Raw genomic sequence first — 21,265 nt, forward strand, 5'->3', positions numbered from 1 at the left:
CTGAAGTCAATCAAACAATTCCAATAAATGCTGCAAATGTTCCTTTCATGTGTGACTAAACATCACTAGGTTATCAATATAAATTACACAATGGAGTAATCCGGCAATGAGTTTATTGGTTAATCTCTGAACTGTGGCTGGTGCATTTTTTTATACCAAGTGGCATAACATTAAATTAATACAGTCCATTTGGTGTTATGAAAGTCAAAATTGTCTTTGCTTTTGTGGGCAATGGTATCTGGCAGTTCCTCTGAGCAAGTCCAACTTAAAAATATAAGTTGCTTGTCCCATCTTTTCCACATTTGGAAAATGGTGTTGAATCAGAAATGCATCAGTCTTTGTATCTGCATTGACATGGTGCACACACAACCATTGAGTACCATCTGGCTTTGGCACCATAACTATGGGTGTCTACCAGATACTGTAACGCCCTTCGATTATGTCGTCTTGGAGAATGCATTCAACCTCCTTTTGAACTTGTGCCAACTTTCGAGGGTTATGCCTGTAAGGATGTTGCTTAATCGGAACAGCATTTCCTACATCTGCATCATGCATAATTAGTACTTGCCAGGTTATTTCCACATATCTACCCATGTGATAGCAATACTCTTTCAGGTCATCTTGATTTTCCTCTGGAAGGTCACTCGGTAATTTATCCCAAATTTTGACAACTTCCTCATTGTCCGATTTAATTTGAGAAATGTCCAATTCAGAATCCTGTGAACTTCTTTTAATCTGTGTTGTAACCAGTAAGTCTCTTTTTTGCTTTCCTTTACTGTCAAAATACCTTGTGAGCATATTCACATGGCACACTGAGATTTCTTTTTTATGGAGTCCTTATCAAATAGTTCACATCACTCAATCTCCTTTCAATTTGATTAGGTCCATTAAACCTTGCTTTTAAAGGCTCACCTATCACTGGAAGTCACACTAACACCTTATCTCCGAAAGCAAATTTGAGTGTTTTGGATTTCTCATCTGCTTCCTGGTCCATGATATACTCTGATACTTTTAAATGCTCTTTAGCCAATTTTCTCCGCTCTATTTAATTGTTTCCTAAAATTTGGCATACAGTCCAAATGTTGACTCTGAACTATGACTTACCAATTTCTCCTTTATTTTAGAGGTTGTCTCACTTCATATCCAAAAACTAATTCAAATGGACTGAATTTGGTTGATTTATTTGGCGCATCTTTGATGGAAAAATGTTCAAACTGAATTCTTTTATCCCAATCATCTCAATACTTTTGACTACAAGCCCTCAACATGGCCTTTAATGTCTGATGCCACCTTTTAGCATTCCTTGCGAATCTGGATGGTATGCTGTAGATTTGAATTGTTTTTTTCCTATGCTGTCCATAACATCCTTGTGAAGTTTGATCTTTGATTTGATTGTACCTCTCTAGATAGTCATCTCTCGTGAAAAATTTGAGTAACTCCTCCACAATCCTTTTTAGCTGTCAAATTGCATAATGGAATGGCCTCTGGAAATCCAGTAGACACATCCATTACTGTCAACAAATATTGATTCCCACTTTTTACTTGGGATGGGGTTCCTGCACAATCAATTAAGACTCTTGTAAAAGTTCCTCAAATGCAGGAATGAGTTTTTTTTTAAAATGTGCAGGTTTCATAACCTATATAATTGAGCACTTCTTGTCTCACTGTGAATTCCCGTTACTGGCACTTCTTCCGGCAGTAGTCCATCAAAGATACATATTTCCTCATCTTTCAACGTCAAAGATTGAGAGGATTCTGTATCTCTTAATATTGTAACCTATTCACCTGCTGCTGCTGGCCTAAACTTTATCTTCGCAAATATATGGTTTAAGAAGATCTGGCATTTCCTCCTTGACCAACCACCGACCAGGTTGTACATTATGGTGCAGCTTTTTAGTCTCCAAAACCAATTTGGAACGACAGAACAAATCCTAGAAAGAGACCCCAATCCGTTAAGGACCAGGCCAGATCCCCTCTAAACATTTCAAGAAGATAGCCCAAACACTAACTTTTCTAGTTGTTTTATGCATATCTAATGTGGATATACCAGGAACGATGCGGCTGGCCCAACTACTCCGTTTCAAACAAAACAAAACAAAATTTTATTTATACACATACAAAAGAAAACCAAATTTAGAACAGCATAACTATTTGAAAACCCAATTGACTCTATTGCAACTTAATGATGCTGTTCCAAATACTTGCAACATCCCCATAAACAAACTCTTGGCAAATAAGCTAAAATCAAACATAGATTCTTCCAGGAGAGATGTCAGAGAGAGAGAGAATTGGCATGGAGCTGATTTTTTGACTAGCAGTCTCAAAAACTGCTTGCTAAAACCAAACCAAAGCCTTTAATGGGAGAACTGGCCACTCCCCATTCAATGTACAAATATTTTAAAAGAAAGAGTTAAAAGAATCTGAAGTAGGTAATTCCAGACCTATCAGAACCTCCGATTTTATGACCCCTCTGAAAAAAGAAACCAAGGACAACATAACTTTGTTATAGGGGCAGCATCAGCACACTGTACTTTGTGCAGGGATGTAAATGCCCTTGTTGTCCTCTCTGCTGCTTCCAAGGAGTGCTCAACGTAGAGGAATGAGTTTTAGGTGAGGGAGGGAAATTGGTGGCAATCAGCAGGCAATTTCCATGTCCACATTTGACGTGATTTTGAGGTCTGAAGTTAATGTTGAGGTCTCCTGGTATCCTCCACGTGGACTGTTTATCACTGCCAAATCTGTCACTGGATATGGCATGATGACAGAAGATGTTGGGACATTGACGTAAGATATATTGTATATACTTGAGTCATAATCAATCTTTTTGACTATCTTTTAAGTTGAAATTTATGGGGGTTGACTATTAATGGATAATACTTTTGAGGGGCTGAAATTTATGCCCGTCAAAATTCAGACCGTATCATTAGCAGAAAGCCAACTGATCTCTAAATGAAGAAAGAGGGGGGGGAAATGTAATTCTGAAAACCTGGAGCAGATCACAACAGCCAGCGGACTGGAAGACTGGGAACAGCATGGCGCAACCAGCAAACTGGAAAGCTGGAGTTAGATGTGACAACTGGCACACTGACTCATAAACGTAATCTATTATCTGTGAATAACTGAAGTTGATTTTTACACGAAATATATGGAAGATTCCAGGTTATTTGGCCAAAAATAGGAGGTCAACTTTTACATGAGATCGACTATTACTCAAGTATATGCAATAATTCTGAATATGACTGCCAGGCTGTTTGAATAGTCTGTGGAGCAGCTTTTCCAATTTATATCGCACGCCAGCTGCTGTGTTATTATTTAAGCTCATTGTCTCCAGAGGAATCACTGCGGGCTCCAAGATTACTTATCTAGTATGCCCAACTGAATTTGTAATGGCTCTATATAGTTGGTTTCTGCACCTCTAGATTTGGGAGGGGAGAGTAGCAGGTTTCATGATGCAGATTTGCTAGTTTGTAATCCTTGCTGAAAATGGGTTTGAACATTGAATAAGAATCTGTATAATCCTCATCGATGTTGAATATCCTGAGGATTTCTACTGGTTCATATGAATAATGCCCACTCGAATGGAATAGTGTATATTTGAAAATATATTTGTGTTAATAGAAATCACTGGTAATTTTGTTTTGAGATGCTGGAGTTTGACATTTTGAAAGTGTTTGGAATTGAAGCTATGATAGCGCAATAAAGAGTATGTGGCCTAGTTTAACAAACAATTTTGTATTCTTTCACAGGAGGATGATCGTTCCACTCAACCCTCCTCCGTACCTTTTGGTCTCAAGCCTAGATCAGGTAAGTCATGTAGTTGTTTCTTCGGAATTTTTCTACTCTCTGAATGCATCTAATTTCCACATAGGAATTTATTTAATTCAGATGAAAGATTAGTTGTTTGATGCTTCATTTTCACGTAAGTAAGTTATATATCCAACCTGAGCTAGAATAAACTGAAATCCTGAAACTTGGTGGCTATCTCTCTCATCAAATTCATAACTGGAACACATTGATATTCAAGAATATTTAAGCCAATATCTTCAGATCTAGAACAACTAAAAATCTATTTTGCAAACAAATACAGGAATATCTGACTTGAAATTTCTCTATCTTATAGCGAAATGGGTAGTTTCCCTTTCAGGCAATAGCCTATTTCTCTGGTGTGTTCAGAAATGACCTTATAATTTAACTTGTAGCAAAAAATTAATTCATTAAAATTAATCTAATGCAAGTAACTTTTAAGTTACATTCAAATAGTGAAATATGTATAGATTCTTCATAAATGTAGAAGTTAATCATTATAAATGACAAGATGCAAATAATTGATTAATACTTGTATGCAGACATTGGGGTCTACTGGGATTGTTTGGGTAGGTAAAGCTATTGCTGTATACTTAAAAAAGCTTTCTAATGGAAAATAGCCTATTTTTGCATAAAATATTTCCAAGTATTCTGTGTTCCATTAGACTTCCTGACCCCTTTGCTTAAATTCTAGATACATAATATGCTGTTACTTGCTGTGTGCTATGGTTAGGGCATGTATCTGTTGTAAATCTCCCCTTGCATATTTAGTTTTTCAAAGAAATTTTTCTGCAGAAAATTGTTTAACATGTGACCTAAAGATGATCTCTATCCCTGTGACATGTCACTCATTATATCCTGCCAACCTGAAAAAAGACCCATTTAGACCTACTTCCCCTCCTTTTAACTAACCACTCTTATCTCCATATATGCTACTGGGTACACCATGCATATAAATAACAGTGAGTATCGTTAGTCCCACTGTTATTTTATCACCCAATTATGAACTGTCATATAATGTTTACGAAACAAAGATCTGATAGAATTAGCAGCAATGTTTCTTGCCATATGCTGTTCTATATTTTGAAACTAAGTGGTACTGAACAAGTATGGCAAAGCATCTTTGAATCTTTAAATGGGGTCCATTAGCTGAATTGTCTGGATGGCTAGTTTGCAATGCAAAGTAATACACCAGTGCTGGCTTAATTTCCGTACTACTTGAGATCACCATGGAGGCTCCGCTATCTGAACCTTATTGTTTGCTTGAGGTATAGTAACCCTCGGGTTAAACTCTCCACCAGTTGTGACTCTGTAATGAGAGGTCAATTCATGGTCCTCTGGGGCGATGGCAACTTTCACATATAGCAGCACATGTTGGACATCCTGCTTGCAAAACATGCTGGATGCTCACATTAATTCTTTTTTTCATTCACTCGTGGGTTGTGGGTGTTGCTGGCTGGCCATCATTTATTGCCTGTCCCTCGTTGCCCTTGCAAAGGGTGGTGGTGACCTTATTTATTGAACCATTGCAGTCCAGATGCTGTAAGTTGACCCAGAATGCCCTGTGATATGGAGCTCAACCATGTATAAAACAGAAGCCACAGAAGAATAGAGTCTAGATTAGAGTGGTGCTGGAAATGCACAGTAGGTCAGGTAGCATCCGAGGAACAGGGAAATCGTCGTTTTGGGCAAAAGCCCTTCATCAGGAATGAAGGCAGAGAGTTTCTGGGGTGGAGAGATAAATGGGAGGGGGGTGGGACTGGGAAGAAGGTAGCCAAGAATACAGTAGGTGGATGGAGTTGGAGTTGAAGGTGATAGTTTGGAGCAGATAGGTGGGAAGAAAGATTGGCAGGTAGGACAGGTCATGAGGACCGTGCTGAGCTGGAAGATTGGAACTGGGGTAAGGTTGTGGAAGGGGAAATGAGGAAACTGGTGAAGTCCACATTGATGTCCTGAGGTTGAAGCATTCCAAGGTGGAAGATGAGGGTGGTGAGGGAGTGGCAGTGGAGGAGGTCCAGGACCTGCATGTCCTCGGCAGAGTGGGGGCGGGGGGGGGGGAAGCGGGGATTGGAGGGATTGAAATGTTGGGCCACAGGGTGGTGAGGTTAATTGGTGCGGGTATCCCGGAGATGTTCCCTAAAGAGCTCTGCGAGAATGCGTCCAGTCTCCCCAATGTAGAGGAGACTGCATCAGGAGTAACGGATACAATAAATGATATTGGTGGATGTGCAGGTGAAACTTTGATGGATGTGGAAGGTTCCTTTAGGGCCTTGGATGGAGGTGAGGGGGAGGTGTGGGCGCAGGTTTTGCAATTCCTGTGGTGGGAGGGGAAGGTGCCAGGAGGGGAGGGTGGGTTGTTGGGGGGGGGGGGGGGGGGGGGGGGGGGTGTAGGGTGTACCTGCCCAGGTAGTCACGGAGGGAACTCTCTTTGCAGAAAGGGGTGGCGAGGGAAATATATCCCTGGTGGTGGGGTCTGTTTGGAGGTGGCAGAAATGTTGGCAGATGATGCAGTTTATGCGAAGGGTGGAAGGTGAGGACAGGGGGGTTCTGTCCTTGTTACGGTTGGAGGGGTGGGGTTTGAGGGTGGAGGTGTGCGATGTGGATGAGATGCGTTGGAGGGCATCTTCAACCACATTGGAAGGGAAACTGCGGTCTCAAAAGAAGGAGGCCATCTGGTGTGTTCTGTGCTGGAACTGGTCCTCCTGGGAGCAGATACGGCTGAGGCGGAGGAATTGGGAATACGGGATATCATTTTTGCAGGGGGTAGGGTGGGAAGAGGTGTAATCCAGGTAGCTGTGGCAGTCGATGGGTTTGTAAAATAAAAAGTCAGTGTCAAGTTATTGGCGATGAAGAGGTCCAGGAAGGGGAGGGAGGTGTCAGAGATGGTCCAGGTGAATTTAGGGTGAGGGTGGAATGTGTTGGTGAAGTTGATAAACCTCCTCGCGGGAGCACAAGGTGTCGTCGATGCAGTCATCAATGTAGCGGAGGAAGAGGTGGGGAGTGGTGCCAGTGTAACTACGGAAGATGGACTGTTCTACGTAACTGACAAAGAGACAGGCATAGCTGTGGCTCATGCGGGTGCCCTTTCGCCTGGAGAAAGTGGGAGGATTCGAAGGAGAAATTGTTAAGGGTGAGGGCGAGTTCAGTCAAACTAATGAGTATTCAGTGGAAGGGTCCTATTGGGGATGTCAGGAGAAGAAGAAACGGAGGGCTTGGAGGCCCTGGTCATGGCAGATTGAGGTGTAGAGGGATTGGCTGCCCATGGTGAAGATGAGGCGTTGGAGTCAGGGAAACGGAAGTCTTGGAGGAGGTGGAGGGCGTGGGTGATGTCTCGAATGTATGTGGGGAGTTCCTGGACTAAGGGGTGATAGGACAGTATCGAGATCGGTGGAGTTGAGTTTGCTAATCCCCTGTGATTTGGGTTGCATTCACTTTTTTTTATAGGAACCGGCGTATGTCATTCAGCTCTTGAGTCTGTTCAGTCATTCATTGAAATCATGGATGATCTGTGGTCTAACTCCATATCCTCTAATTTCTTTGCTTAATAAAAATATATCTGTTTTAGATGTAATATAACAACTGATGTAGCATCCACTGCCATTTGTGAAGGGAGTTCCAAACATTTACCATCCTTTGTGTACATAACATCTCTCCTGAGTAGTCTGGACCTAATTTTTACATTGTACGCCCTAGTTCTAGAATCTCTAATTGTTGGAAATATTTTATCCTAATTGCCCTATCTCATCTTGTTAATATTTTGAAGACCTCAAACAGATCATCTTTTAACCTTCTAAATTATAAAGAAAATAGATTTAATTTTTATAGTAGCTTCTCATTACTTAACCTTTGAAGTTCAGGTAAATTTCTTATTAGCCTATGTTATACTCCCTAAAGGGCCAATGCATTCTTCTCGAAGTGTCACTTTGTGTTTGTACTATACTTCAAACAGCATTTACACGTCCATCACGTCAGGAACTGGGAGCAGTTGACCCAGGTTTTACTATCAGAAGAAAGATGGAACACCTAAGAGAAGAATTAGAACAAATTAGGCAGCTTAAACAGGTAAACCATTTGAAATTATCTATTTGCAATACTTTTAGCAAGATTTAAATGAAGTGTAATGGTAGTGCTCTTGATATTTTGTGATCTTTAAATGAAATGTGGACAAAAAAACAATCCAGCAATGCAACTACTTTTTCTCTAGAATAAGATCTGGAGAATGAATTTTGGACGACATGAGGTAGGTATGACATCGTTACAATTACAGGCCCACAACTTGGTAAATCTGTCACTTTTAAGTGCAAAAGTACTGACACATTTACAAATGGTCGCTGTTGTGCCAGTTTCCTATTTCACATCAGGGCAAGTGTATTTATAAATGTTGTCACAAGATATTTTTAATGTTGATATTGTCAAAGCTTATTAACTATCCTGGGAAACTGTTACCCTAACATGTCTCGAAACAAGAATAGGTTACTCAGCATCTCAAATCTATGCCTCCATTCCAGTGTACTATTACTGATCAGTACCTGAACCTCCTCAGCCCATTTTTATCAATATCCCTTAATTTTCATGAATCTTCAAGTGATGAATAATGAAATTACTTGAAGAAAACATGAAGAATATGTATTCAGTTGGAGGCAATATGTTGAAGGTAACATGGATTTTCAAAAGCAAAACACATTTTGAAGATGTCGTCAGTAGATAAGGGAAAGATGGTGAATAGAGTCAACTTAATTTTTGGAAGTTATTTGATAAGAAACTTCCTAACATACTATTGGCTTCCCTAATCAATGAGGAGAATTGAGATGACGTTGAACATTGAATTACTTATTACCACAAACTTATCAATAATGGCTACATTTGTGCAGGTCTGACCAACAGAGGCAACCCCATGGATTCACTCTTTAAGAATGACAAAAAGGCAATACTTGTTTGCAAATCCAAATTTTGTGAATTGGGTATTTTATTTAAAACCAGTATGTTTCTCCTGCAAAACCTAACAAATTAAGTAGTAAGTTGACAACCTGTCTTCAGAATAGCATTAGAGAATATAAAGTTGACAGCAAGTTGTCAAGTAAATATTTAAGGCAGTAAGAGGGATATTATCTTTAAAAATGTGCTCAATATTGTTTTGATTAATATTATGAAAACTATCCAACAATGGTGAAAGTTGCAAGAAGAACAAAACTTAGATCAAAGACACAAAGCTTGTTTATTTGGGTGGAGAGAGGGATGCTGACCTGCCTAGGCTCTGAATGAGGCGTTATGGTATGGCAATGGATATGTTTTAAAAACAAATATGAATCCAAGCTCTAGAATGAGGACAGGGTGATAAAGGGATATTAGAAAAGCTAAAATAAAAACCAAGTGCTGGAGAAACTCAATAAGTCTGACAAGCATCTTTGGAGAGAAAATCAGAGTTAACATTTCAAATCCCAAGAGTCCTGGAAACGCTCATATGAGACTGGAAACATCAACTCTTTCTCTCTCCACAGAGCTACTGAATTTCTCTCGCACTTCATTTTATTTCAGATTTCTACCATTGGCAGCACGGTAATTGTCATGCAAGGAGAATGCAGGGTGCTAGTTATATGAATGTGCAGGTTGCGGCCAGGACAGCTGATAAGCAACATCGTCAAGGCTTGATCAAAAGAAAAGAAATTAGACAGGGAGAGCAAAACACCCAAGCAATCAGTGTCCAGAACAAGGAAATCTATTCCTCTCAATTGTTTTGTTGCAAGAGAATTCTGAAACCTGCTCTGCTTTCAGTATGACATGGCTGATCTTTTCCCCAGATATCCCCAGGTGTATTTATGTCACTGGTATTTAGAAATCTCAAAATCTCTTGTAAAAATACTGAATTTCCATAATTCTCTAGGATAGAGAATCTCAAACATTCACAGACTTCTGAGTAAAAGGAAATTCTTCTTATCTCTTTCCTAAGTGGCATCACCATATTTTGAATTCCCCTATTCTAGACTTCCCAACCAGGGTAAATAACTGCATCTAGCCTGTCTGTTCCTTTCAGTACTGAGTAGATTTCAATGAGATTACCTCTTTTCCTTCAAGACTCTAGACAACACTAGCCTAGTTTCTTCAATGTGTATTCATAGGATTGACCCCCTTCTGGAGATGCACCCTATCCTGCTAGCTCTAAACCGAATCCTATTCTTTGCACAATTAAGTCACTGTTCTTATTTACTTTTCGACCTTTCTTCAAACAAAAAATTGCATTCTCAGAAATTAAACCAACATTCATCTGCTTCTACTTCAAAAATCCAACTTCTTAAATAGCAATAGTATATATTAACATCTATATCACACATGCTTTCTCTTAGATTGCATGGTGGTCTTCCATTTTCTCCCTGCCTGTGCACTTCTAAACTGCATTGTGCATGTTAGCCTAAAAGTGTGATCCACTTAGTTTCTGCCTTACGGATGCACAACAGTGACTTGAGCTACCATGCCATTTTTGGAACTGGGAACTCATTGGATGTGTTCATCTGGAATATGTTGTGACTAGTTTGGAGACCATGGATATAGCAGGGTCAGGAATGGATGTTGCACGTTCCAGGGTTTAGATATTTCATTAAGAACAGGGAAGGCGGTAAAAGAGGGTGGGGGGGGGGGGGGGGGGAAGTGTAGCCTTGTTAGTCAAGGACAGTATAATGGTGGCTGAAAGAACTTTTGATGAGGACTCGTTTACTGAGATAGTATGGGCTGAGCTTGGAAACAGGAGAGGAGAGGTCACATGTTGGTAGTTTTTTATAGGCCTCTGCAGAGTTCCAGGTATGTGGAGGAGAGGATTGGCAAAACAATTCTGGGTAGAAGAGAAAGAAACAGGGCGGTCATTATGGGGGCCTTTAACTTCCCAACATTGACTGGAAATGCTAAAACTCTAGTATGTCAGAAGGATCAGTTTTTGTCCAATGTGTCCAGGGGGGGATTCCTGACACAGTATGTCGAAGGGCTGACAAGAGGGAAGGTCACACTGGATCTGATGCTTGGTAATGAACCAGGCCAGGTGTTTGATTTAATGGTAGGTGAACACTTTGCAGAAAGTGACCATAATTCGGTTACGTTTAGTTTAGCGAAAGAAAGGGGTAGGTACATGCCACAGGGCAAGAGTTATAGATGGGGGAAGGGCAATTATAATGTGATTAGGCAAGACTTGGTATGCTTAGAATGGGGTAGCAAAATGCAGGGGATGGTGTCAATCGGAATGTGGAGCTGGTTTAAGGAACAGTATTGCGTGTCCTTGATTGGTATGTCCCTGTCAGGCAGGGAGGAAGTGATAAGGTAAGGGAACCGTGGTTGACTACAGAAATTGCAACTCTTGTTAAGCGGAAGAAGGAGGCCTATGTGATGATGAGACGAGATGGTTCAGATGCGGTGATGGAGAGTTACAGATTAGCTAGGAAGGATTTAAAGAGAGAGTTAAGAGCAAAGAGAGAACATGAGCAGTCTTTAGCAAGTAGACGAAAGGAGACACCTAAGGCATTCTATAGCTATGTGAGGAATAAAAGGATGACTAGGGTAGGAATAGGGCCAGTCAAAGACAGAAATGAGAAGTTGTGTGTGGACTCTGTGGAGATCAGAGAGGTGCTAAACGAATATTTCTCATCTGTTTGCACTCAGGAAAGGGAGAATATTGTAAAGGAGAAGAATGAGATCATATATTAGGCTGGAAAGGATCGAGGTTTGTGAGGAAGAGGTATTATCAATTCTAGAAGGGTTGAAAGTAGACAACTCCCCTAGGCCAGATGGGATTTATCCAGGGATTCTCTGGGAAGCTAGGGAGGAAGTGTTGGAGCCTTTGGCTTTGATCTTTGAGTTGTCATTGTCTACAGGTTTGCTACCAGAGGACTGGAGGATTGCAAATGTTGTGGCCTTGTTCAAGAAGGGCAGTAAAGATGACCCAGGTAATTATAGACCAGTGAGCCTTATGTCTGTGGTAGGAAAAGTTTAGGAAGGGATTATAACAGAGAGGATTTATAATCATCTTACGAGCAATAATTTGTTGCACATAGTCAACATGGATTCGTCAAGGGAGGTCATGTCTCACAAACCTCATGGAGTTTCTTGAGAAGGTGACCAAATGTTTTTGAGGGTAGGGCAGTTGATGTGGTGTACATGGACTTCAGTAAGGCCTTTGATAAGGTTCCACATGGTAAGCTTTTGGAGAAAATGTGGAAGCATGGGATTAAGGGCGATTTAGCAGTTTGGAATAGAAACCGGCAGTGAGTGATGTTTGATGGAAAATATTCAGCCTGGAGTCCAGTTACTAGTGATATGCCACAAGGATCTGTTTTGGGACCACTGCTGTTTGTCATTTTTATAAATTACTTGGACGTAGGCGTAGGGTAGTGTGGATGTGCTGAGAGATCTTAATGTCCACGTACATAGATCCCTGAAAGTTGCCACCCAGGTTGATAGTGCTGTTAAGAAGGCGTACAGTGTGTTAGGTTTAGACTTAAGTAGTGACTTAAATCACTCACCAACCATCCTTTCCTGAAAAGAAAATCCTCTGTCCTTACTAACTATGCATCCATCTCAAACCTCTTCATTCCTGTCATTGAATATGCTGATACCTCACATTGGGTCAGGTTCGTTTTCCCCAGGAGTTGATACAGAAAAATGGGTGATGAAGGTTGTGTGTAAAGAGTGATACAACAAAGTAGTCAATTACGACATTATCTGTGATAGATGTTGTGTAATTCTGTAGGTTCCAATCGAGACAGGCAGTCTGCTTTGAAGACAGGTGTGTAACATGTGAGGATTCAGTATTTAGATAACTTCAGTCACATTATCAGTGTAGTGGAATGTCGTGTGTTGAGTCAGTCTTGTGAATGGAATTTATTGAAATTTTGGTAAGCATAGAACCCATACTGTATACTTGTGTTTTTTTTATTCATTTGCTTTGATTTATTGTAATCGTGTGAACCTAAGTACAGTGAAAATCTTTGTGAGCAATTCATAGTAAGCAAGGACATCTAGGACGCTTAGAGTGAGGCACACAAGCTGCACTGCACAGGAGGTGTATGAAACAAGATCAACATTAACAAGAGCACCATTATAAGCGATTCTATTCATCATTCTACTAATGGCAGGGAAGAAGCTGTTCTTGAACCTGTTGGTGCATGTGTTCAAGCTTGTGTATCTCTTGCCAAAAGGAAGAAGTTGTAGGAGATCATTACTGGGGTGGGAGGAGTCTTTGATGATGTTGGCTGCCTTTCCATGGCAATGAGAAGTGTAAATGGAGTCCTTGGCTGGAAGGTTGGTTTCTGTGATGGCCTAGGCTGTGCACACGACTTTCTGTAGTTTCTTAGAGTCTTAGACAGAGCAGTTGCCTTTATACACCTGGGTAGTATGCTTTATGTGGTACATCTGTAAAGGTTAGTGAGGGCCCTTATAGAGGTACCACATTTTCTAAGCCATCTGAGGAAGTAGAGGTGTTGTTGTGCCGCCTTGGCCATCTCATCTATGTGGAATGTCCAGGGCAGGTGGTTAGTTATCGTCACTCCGAGGAACTTGATGCTCTCAGCCTCCACTCAGTTGATGTAGATGGAGTCATGTTCTCCTTTGTTTCTGAACTCAATGATCAGATCTTTCATTTTGCTGATATTGAGATAGAGGTTGTTATCATTGAACCATGACACCAAGCCTTCTGTATTGTATATTGTATTTTGTATTATGACTCGTCATTTGATATTAGTCCTACCATGGTGGTGGCTATCAGCAGACTTGTAGGTGGCATTCATTCAGAGTTTGGCTACACAGTTATGGCTGTACAGTGAGTACAGTAGGAGGCTGAGAATGCATCCGGGGGGTGGCTGCATTGCTGATTGTTATTGTGGAGGAGTTGCAGTCGTCCATCTTCACTGATTGTAGTCTATGGGTCAGGAAGCTGAGGATCCAGTTGCAGAAAGCGGGTAAGAGACCTAGATCTCTGAGCTTTGACATCGGTCTGGAAGGGATAATGGTGTTGAAGGTGGAGCCGTAGTCAATAAGTAGGAGTCTGACATAGCTGTTCTCATTGTCCAGATGTTTCAGGAATGAGTGCAGGGCTAGGAAAATGGCATCTGTTGTGGACCTGTTACGTGGCAGGCTGGGAGACCAGAGTTAATGTGGGCCATGACCAGCCTCTTGAAGCACTTCATAATTATGGGGGTCAGAGCCACGGGACAGTAGTCATTAAGGTACATTGCATGTGCTTTCTTTGGTATGGGGATGATGGTAGTCGTCTTGAAGCAGGTAGGGACTTCGGTTTGTAGGAAGGAGTGGTTGAGGATGTCACTAAATACTTCTGTCAGCTGGTCCACGCAGGATATTAGTGCATGGCCAGGGACTCCATCCGGGCCCATTACTTTCCTTGGGTTGACTCTCATTTGTGGGATGTGGGTATTGCTGGCTGGCCAGCATTTATTGCCAGTCCCTCATTGCCCTTGAGAAAATGGTGGTGAGTGCTTCTCAAATTGCTGCAGTCCAGCTGCGAGTGGGTTGATATTACAGCAACGTAAATAGTTAGTGTAATGATAAACTTGACATCTGAGTCAATGAGAACCCAATCTTAATGGCATATGCTCCATGAGCTAACAGGGCAGCGCATAGGCCATAGCGTGCTACTATTGGTGTTTGATGCAGGAGACCACATCACAGTGACATGACAAGGGGTTGGTTGTGAGGGTTCAGGATTTGATACAGAGACGCTAAGCAATAATAAAGGACAGTGAACTCAGAAGAGATATTCCGATGAATTGAGATGAAGAAGAGGTTGAGTGCACAGGCTGGTGAAAAGTGGTGAAAAAACTCCATTGTTCTTTTACTGATTCTTGAGTCGTCAGAGAACAGGATATGAAATGAAAGAGGACTAGAACAAAGTGAGATGCCTAAGGGAGGAGAAAATGCCACATGAGTAGGAGGACAGATCAAGGTGTTTCACGCATCACCACTACAGGGAGCGAAATAGTACTCTTATGCCCAGCTCCCTACCCCCTACACCTATCCTATCCCTGTAACCCTGCATTTCCCATGGATAACCCACCTAACCTGCACAGCCTGGATACTGTGGCAAATCTAGCGTGGCCAATCCACCCAACATGCACATCTTTGTGGGAGGAACCTGGAGCATGCGGAGGAAACCAGTGCACCTGGAGAAACCCACGCAAACATGGGGAGAACATGCAAACTCCACACAAACAGTTGAATAAGGGTGGAATGGAACCTGGCTTGGAGAGGCAGAATATTGACAACTTGCCGTAGCAAGGCCTATTTTAGCGCAAAGTAGTCAGCATTTCACAGCCATGTATCTATCAGAGCCAATCAAATCATCTGCCTTTAAGCTCAAGAATCACCTGATGAAGGGGCAGCACTTTGGAAGCTTGTGATTTCAAATAAACCTGTTGGACAATAACCTGGTGTCATATGATTTCTGACCTTGTGCACCCCAGTCCAACCCTGGCATTTCCACATCAAAGCTCAAGAATGGCAGAGCCATGTTCACAATTAGACGAGCATTCCAGAGGTGGATGTAGAAGAGAATCTTTAGAATCTGATTTGCTGACAGAGTCCTCAAGGTTAGCACTGGAGGAGAGGTTCAGACCAGCAGAATTTGTCCTTTGGGTTTCCTGAAGAAGGGCTTATGCCCAAAACGTCGATTCTCCTGCTCTTTGGATGCTGCCTGACCTGCGCTTTTCCAGCAACATATCTTTCAGCTTTGGGTGCACTAGGCAGAGTAGGTTAGCAAGAGGACAGGAAGGAACAATGTTCAGGTATCGTAAATGAGTTCTCCAGGGGTTGTTGAACCATAAAAAAGTTTGAGTCAAGCTTGGGATTGCAACAGGAGAATAGTCAGTGCTGAGGGGATTTAAGACAGCAAGTGCCTGACAATGGAAAAAACAAAAGGGAAAAAAGGGAGGTAGTGGTGTAGATGGGGTAAGGAGTGAAAGTAGAAATCAAAATGATGGACTTGGGTCAAGAGTAGCAGCTCAATTGTACAATAATTGTAGCATTCTGATAAGAAATGAAGCAGTTACACTAGTCAGCTTATTGAATATACTTTTTAAGAACTGTATTCCAAAGCTTCGAAAACCATGCTTATCAGTAGCCAATTCAATTTTAGAGTCCTCTGGAAGGCAGCATCGAAAAAGCAGGTTGACTGGAAACATCAATGGTGATTAGTGTGGCCGGTTTAGAGATGGGGTTGGCTTTACAGTACTTTTAAAAATGGATTGAAACAAATCAAGCTTGCAGTGCATTTGAATTAGTGATTTTTTTTTTATTTGAATGCATTCATGGAATGTGGGTGTCACTGGCTGGACCAGTTTTTATTGCCTGTCTCTAGTTGCCTTTGAGAAGATGTTAATATGATTCTTTCTTGAGCTGTTGTAAGTGGACTTAAAGTGATGTTAGGGAGGGAGTTTCAGGATTTCAACCCAGTGACAGTGAAGGCACAGCAATATATTTCAAAGTCAGATTGGGGAATGGCTTGGAGAGGAACTTGCAGATTGTAACATTCTCGTGAATCTGTTGCCATTGCCCTTCCAGATGGTAGTGGTCACTGAATTAGAAGGTGCTATCTAAGGATGTTTGGTGAATTTCTGCAGTGCATCTTGTGGATAGTGCACACTGCTGCTTCTGAGGGTTGGTGGTGGAGTGACTGAATGATTAGCATCTCATCCAGAAAAAATGGGCTACTTTGAGTTGGATAGTATCACACATTTGTATTTGTTTTACTTAATTAGGGAGAATTTTGCTGAAAAAATCACAAGCAAGTGGATCATTGTGGACTGAAGCAATATAAGATGATTAATGTGAGATAACATTTTCTCCACTTCGCTAGTGATTAATACAGGGGCCCCACATCTGTTTTGTTATGCTGTTAATCTACTCATTCACAAAATTCGCTCAAGATGCGATCAACTTTGTTCTTTTGGCTGCTGACCTGTGTATTAATTTTATGATTTTCCTCATTTTGGTGGAGTTGCACAAATTGCTCAGTATTCAGATATTCTCAGCTCATGCTGCACTGTTTCCTCTCATTTACTTTCTTTTCTCAGTTTTTGTAATTGTGGTATTTTTTGATTTACTCCTCAATTTTCATAATGGATTTGTAGTTGTTTCCGAGCTGAAGATGTAGCACTGTACCAAGGACTTGACCTGCTGCTGAACCTCCAATGCCTGGGCAATCAGGGCTAGTTGCCTTACTCCAAATGCAGTGTCTATGCTCACCTTCAAACAAAAAATGTATTCCATGCTAAAGTTCACTTATCTTTTTGTGTTGTTGGTGAGAAATAGATATCCTAAACAGCTGGGAGAGCATAGAACCTCTCTAATGACTTACAGTTTATGAAAAGTATGTTAATTTTTGTTAGCTATTATCACTTATTCTGATCGACAGTGTATATTTTACATTAGTTTGTAATGTAAGCTGAATTATCATTATCCATGCTTAACATTATAGCACCCATGTGCTCAGAACTGAACCCTTTCTACCTGGTTATCCTATGATAGATTATCATAATGCTTTCTAGATACTATAGATTCACAGCAGGGTGAAATCTATAGTTCCCATAATTAATTTCACCCAAACAATTTCTGGACCAAACAAAGACAGGTTTTTAAACAAAAACTATCCAGACATTTCTAATATATAAAACAAAGCAACTTTTGAAGTAGGTTAACTTTAGATTTGTACTTCGCTCAATATAAGGCTCCATAAGGAAAATAGAATTCCTAAAATTCCCAATGCAAGATAAAACAGTAACAAAAATACCTATTATTTTCCCAATCGTCTGTTTGTGGTAAATAGTAGAATAGATTTGTCACCAATAATTCAAAGGATGTCTCAACACTGAATATGTTTCTTCTATGCACATAATTTTTTTCCTCCTCATTCTCCATATCTTGCAAGTGTGTTAGCTGTGTAAGAATGGGTTGCCTTTTGCACTGTCTGAGAAATTGTTTAAAGTCTTGGGAAAGGGAAGGGTTTTCTTTTGGGTTAGCAAGTGAAAAATGCAGCTATACTTCACTTTCCCAGTTAGTGCTGTATGTGTGAACAACATGTATGATATGGTATGTTACAAAAATTTGGATAAACTAGTGAAAATCTGTAATCTTTTGTTTTAGACCATTGCTTTTAGTGAGATTAAATAAACCTTTTTCTCCTCTTAAATAGAACCTTGAATTAAGATTAAAGGTTATTTTACCAGAAGATGTAGGTGCAGCATTAATGGATGGGGTGGTACTTTGTCATCTTGCCAATCATATTCGGCCACGATCAGTGGCGAGCATCCACGTCCCATCACCAGCAGTGGTAAGTTCACTTACAGTAAAATATATACTGTTTTTAAGAAAGGTCTCTCCTGATTCTAATGAAATTTGACTTTTTAAGTATGCTGTTTTTTCAGAATCATTTAGAAACTACTGTGGGTGTATAAAGTTATCTAGATAGATAGCAGAATTATCTAATGGAAAACCCTAAAAATTGATACAATCAACAGAATTTTGGTTAAAAAATCTTGAGTATAATTGTTGTAGTTCAGTTTTGATCTAACACTTTTGCATAACATTAGCTGTATTTAACTATATGGCTTTAAGCTCCCTGTTATGTCTCGAACGTATGTGAGCACACCTTGTTTTTTAAAGTATATCATGTGAAGAAACGCATTCATACTCATTGAAAGGTTTCTTAAACCTTTTCCAAATCTGACCGTGGAAGAATAGCTCCATAAAAATTGATTGCATTAACTAGCTTTGGTATTTATTCTCCGTTTCACAACCCTTTCACCTTATTCTTGGTCTAGGGTACCTAAGTACTTATTTGATCATTGAATTTAAAATACTGTACACAACCACAAATAGGTAAGAGTAATGGTTGTGATGTTTGCCAGAAATGAGCTAATTGGTTGATGGCATTGTTACAAAACACAGGTTTTATAATGGAAGTTGGAGAGAGTGGGTGAAGTGAAACCCTTGTAGTGAAGCAGACAGTTGAGAGGTGAATGTGTGTGGTACTCTGGGAACAGCAACAGTGAGATTATAAAGACGAGCAGGAGTGGAGAGGTCCCAGAAGCAAGCAGATAGGTGGTGGGGCTGCTAAACAAAGTCAAAGCGTGAAATCTCAGGAGAGCAGTTGAGAGGATGCAGAGCAGATTTACTAGGATGCTGCCTGGGCTGGAGGGAAGACCAGTGAGGAAAGTCTGGACAGATGAGGTTGTTTTCCTTGGAGCATCGAAAGTTAAGATGGATTCTGATAGAGAAATATAAGATTAGGAGGAGGACAGATGGAAGGCACGTTTTACAATAGTAGAGGGGTCAATAATCAGGAGAGACAGATTTTAAGTAAGAAGGCGGCTATGAGGAGTGTAATGGGAGTCTTGAACTCACTACCTGAAAAAGTGGTTAAAACACTCAGAACATTTACGCAGTATTTAAATACTCACTTGTATTACCACAGACTGTAAGGCTAAGTGCAGGAAAATGGTATTAGATTAGGTAGGTTTTATTCACCAGCATGGACATAATTGGCTAAGTGACTTTCTGTGCTTTAAACATCTAGGATTACAGTAGTTGTCTGTGTTTGGATACTTGAGCTTGAATTACATTGGGTAACAGGTCTCATTATTGCAAAAGATTTCTGGGAGGGATAAAATCAAAAGAAATGGCATAATATGCCACGAAACTCATAGAATTCAAAGCATAGATTAATAACAGTACAGAAGGTGACTCTCATGTCTGTGATAGCACTTTGTTTATGCAACTCCCCTCCACCCATATCTCTCCTTTTCCTACAACAATGCAAAACTTTTCTCTTCCAATAACTTTTACAATGTTTGCTTTGAATGACACTATTGATTCTACCTTCACTGCAATCTCAGGCAATGCATGTCACACCTTAACCACTCTCTTCATAAAAGATTTTTGCTCATGTTGCCACTAGTTCTGCCAATCATCTTAAATCAATAGGAACAAAAACAAAGTATTGGAGATTTTGGACTAAAATAGAAAATATTAAACATACTGTTTTGGCTTCAGAAAGAAACAGTTCAAATTTGGCGTTGGTGAACCTTTGTCAGGCTATTTGGCTCTCATGTTCATCCAAGTCGCTTAAGTTAAATCAGATTGCACAAAATTACACTCAAAAGTTCTGAGATGTGAAATATATTCAAGTTTGAGGAGGGCAGGCCAGTTGGCGAAATGGCCATGGATAGGGCCTGTCTTCCTGCAGTAGTTGAGGTGGACTTCATGCTGCTATCCCTGCTAAATTCATTTCCTCTCTACTTTCCAAATTGGCATGTTTTGTCAAATGTTTGCAAAATACCTTTTATTAAATTGTAGTAAAAATGGACAAAAGACAAGATATTAAACTTTTGTTAACTGATCAAATATAATTTTCCTGAAGAAGATGAAACTTTTTTTATTATGTTTTTAAAAACTGGCAGTTCATAACAAGCATTTTTCTGCGAATAATATTTGAAATTTATTGCTCTGCTATGTTGCGATTTACAAAATGCCAAATTATTTTTGCTAATCATTCAATTCTTAGAAATTACAGCATGTCGATTAGTAAATCATTACTGTGTTGCAAATAGTATCAGAAAGACATCAAATTTACCATTGTACAACATCTACCATACTGAGAACAGTAATCATGGGAAGGTGATGCAGTCAGAATAGCGTGGGTGGCTGCAGTTGTTATCACTTTTTGAGTATTGAGTAATTTTCCTTTTTCTAAGAGAATGAAAATACAGGTAAAAACATGTATGATTATTATCTAGACTGATAAATGAAGACTGAATCTTAACATTTGCATCAATTTTCTGTTCATCTAACAAGTGACCTGAAACTTAATTTCAAAAGTAAGTTAATCCTGTTGTGTGCAAACTAGGGAATGCTTAAAAATCACAACTGCAGATGCTGGAAATCTGAAACAAAAACAGTTCTGGAGAAACAGCAGGTCTGGAAAGATCTGTCAAAAAGACAGAGTTAATATATGGAGTCCAATGACTCTGATGAAAAAAAAGCGAAGAGAAAGGAAGAACTTCTATGCATTCATAAACTTCATTAAGTTAAAAACAGGACAAAGAAGGTTCATCTCATTCTGGGATTGAAGCCTGTATCAGATGAGGAAAGTATGAATGGGTAATGTGTGTATTGATTGGAGTTCAGAAGAATTAGAGATCATCATCTTAAAATGTAAGACCTATGGAGCTTTCATTGTGTAGATTTGGATGATTCCTCTGCATACAAGAGCCACTCCTTGGTCTACATTGTTTGCGGAGTTTCCAGAGTGGATGTTGAATTTATGATCTGCCAGCAAAATAGTAAAGAATGAGTGTTCTAAATTTTCTTACCAGAGAGTTTCTTTTTGTCTCAGATGCTTTAAATTGATTAGTCAATTAACATGTACCAAATTGTAATGGTTATGTTAATGCAGCCTTGTACATATTTTATGGAA

At 40.1% G+C, this 21,265-nt stretch overlaps 1 protein-coding gene across 5 annotated transcripts in view; it reads left to right on the forward strand.

Annotated features, from left to right (window-relative positions):
• lrch2 (leucine-rich repeats and calponin homology (CH) domain containing 2) overlaps positions 1 to 21,265 on the forward strand; it is a 151,458-nt gene that overhangs the window by 119,653 nt on the left and 10,540 nt on the right. For 4 of the 5 annotated variants that reach the window (XM_072594702.1, XM_072594705.1, XM_072594703.1 and 1 more), the window contains 3 exons: positions 3,747 to 3,804; positions 7,754 to 7,866; positions 17,984 to 18,121. In XM_072594702.1, coding sequence (XP_072450803.1) covers positions 3,747 to 3,804; positions 7,754 to 7,866; positions 17,984 to 18,121 — 309 coding nt within the window. The other variant, XM_072594707.1, reaches the window with a different exon arrangement.

Source organism: Chiloscyllium punctatum, chromosome 25 (genome assembly GCF_047496795.1).
Source record: "Chiloscyllium punctatum isolate Juve2018m chromosome 25, sChiPun1.3, whole genome shotgun sequence".
Lineage (NCBI taxonomy): Eukaryota > Metazoa > Chordata > Chondrichthyes > Orectolobiformes > Hemiscylliidae > Chiloscyllium > Chiloscyllium punctatum.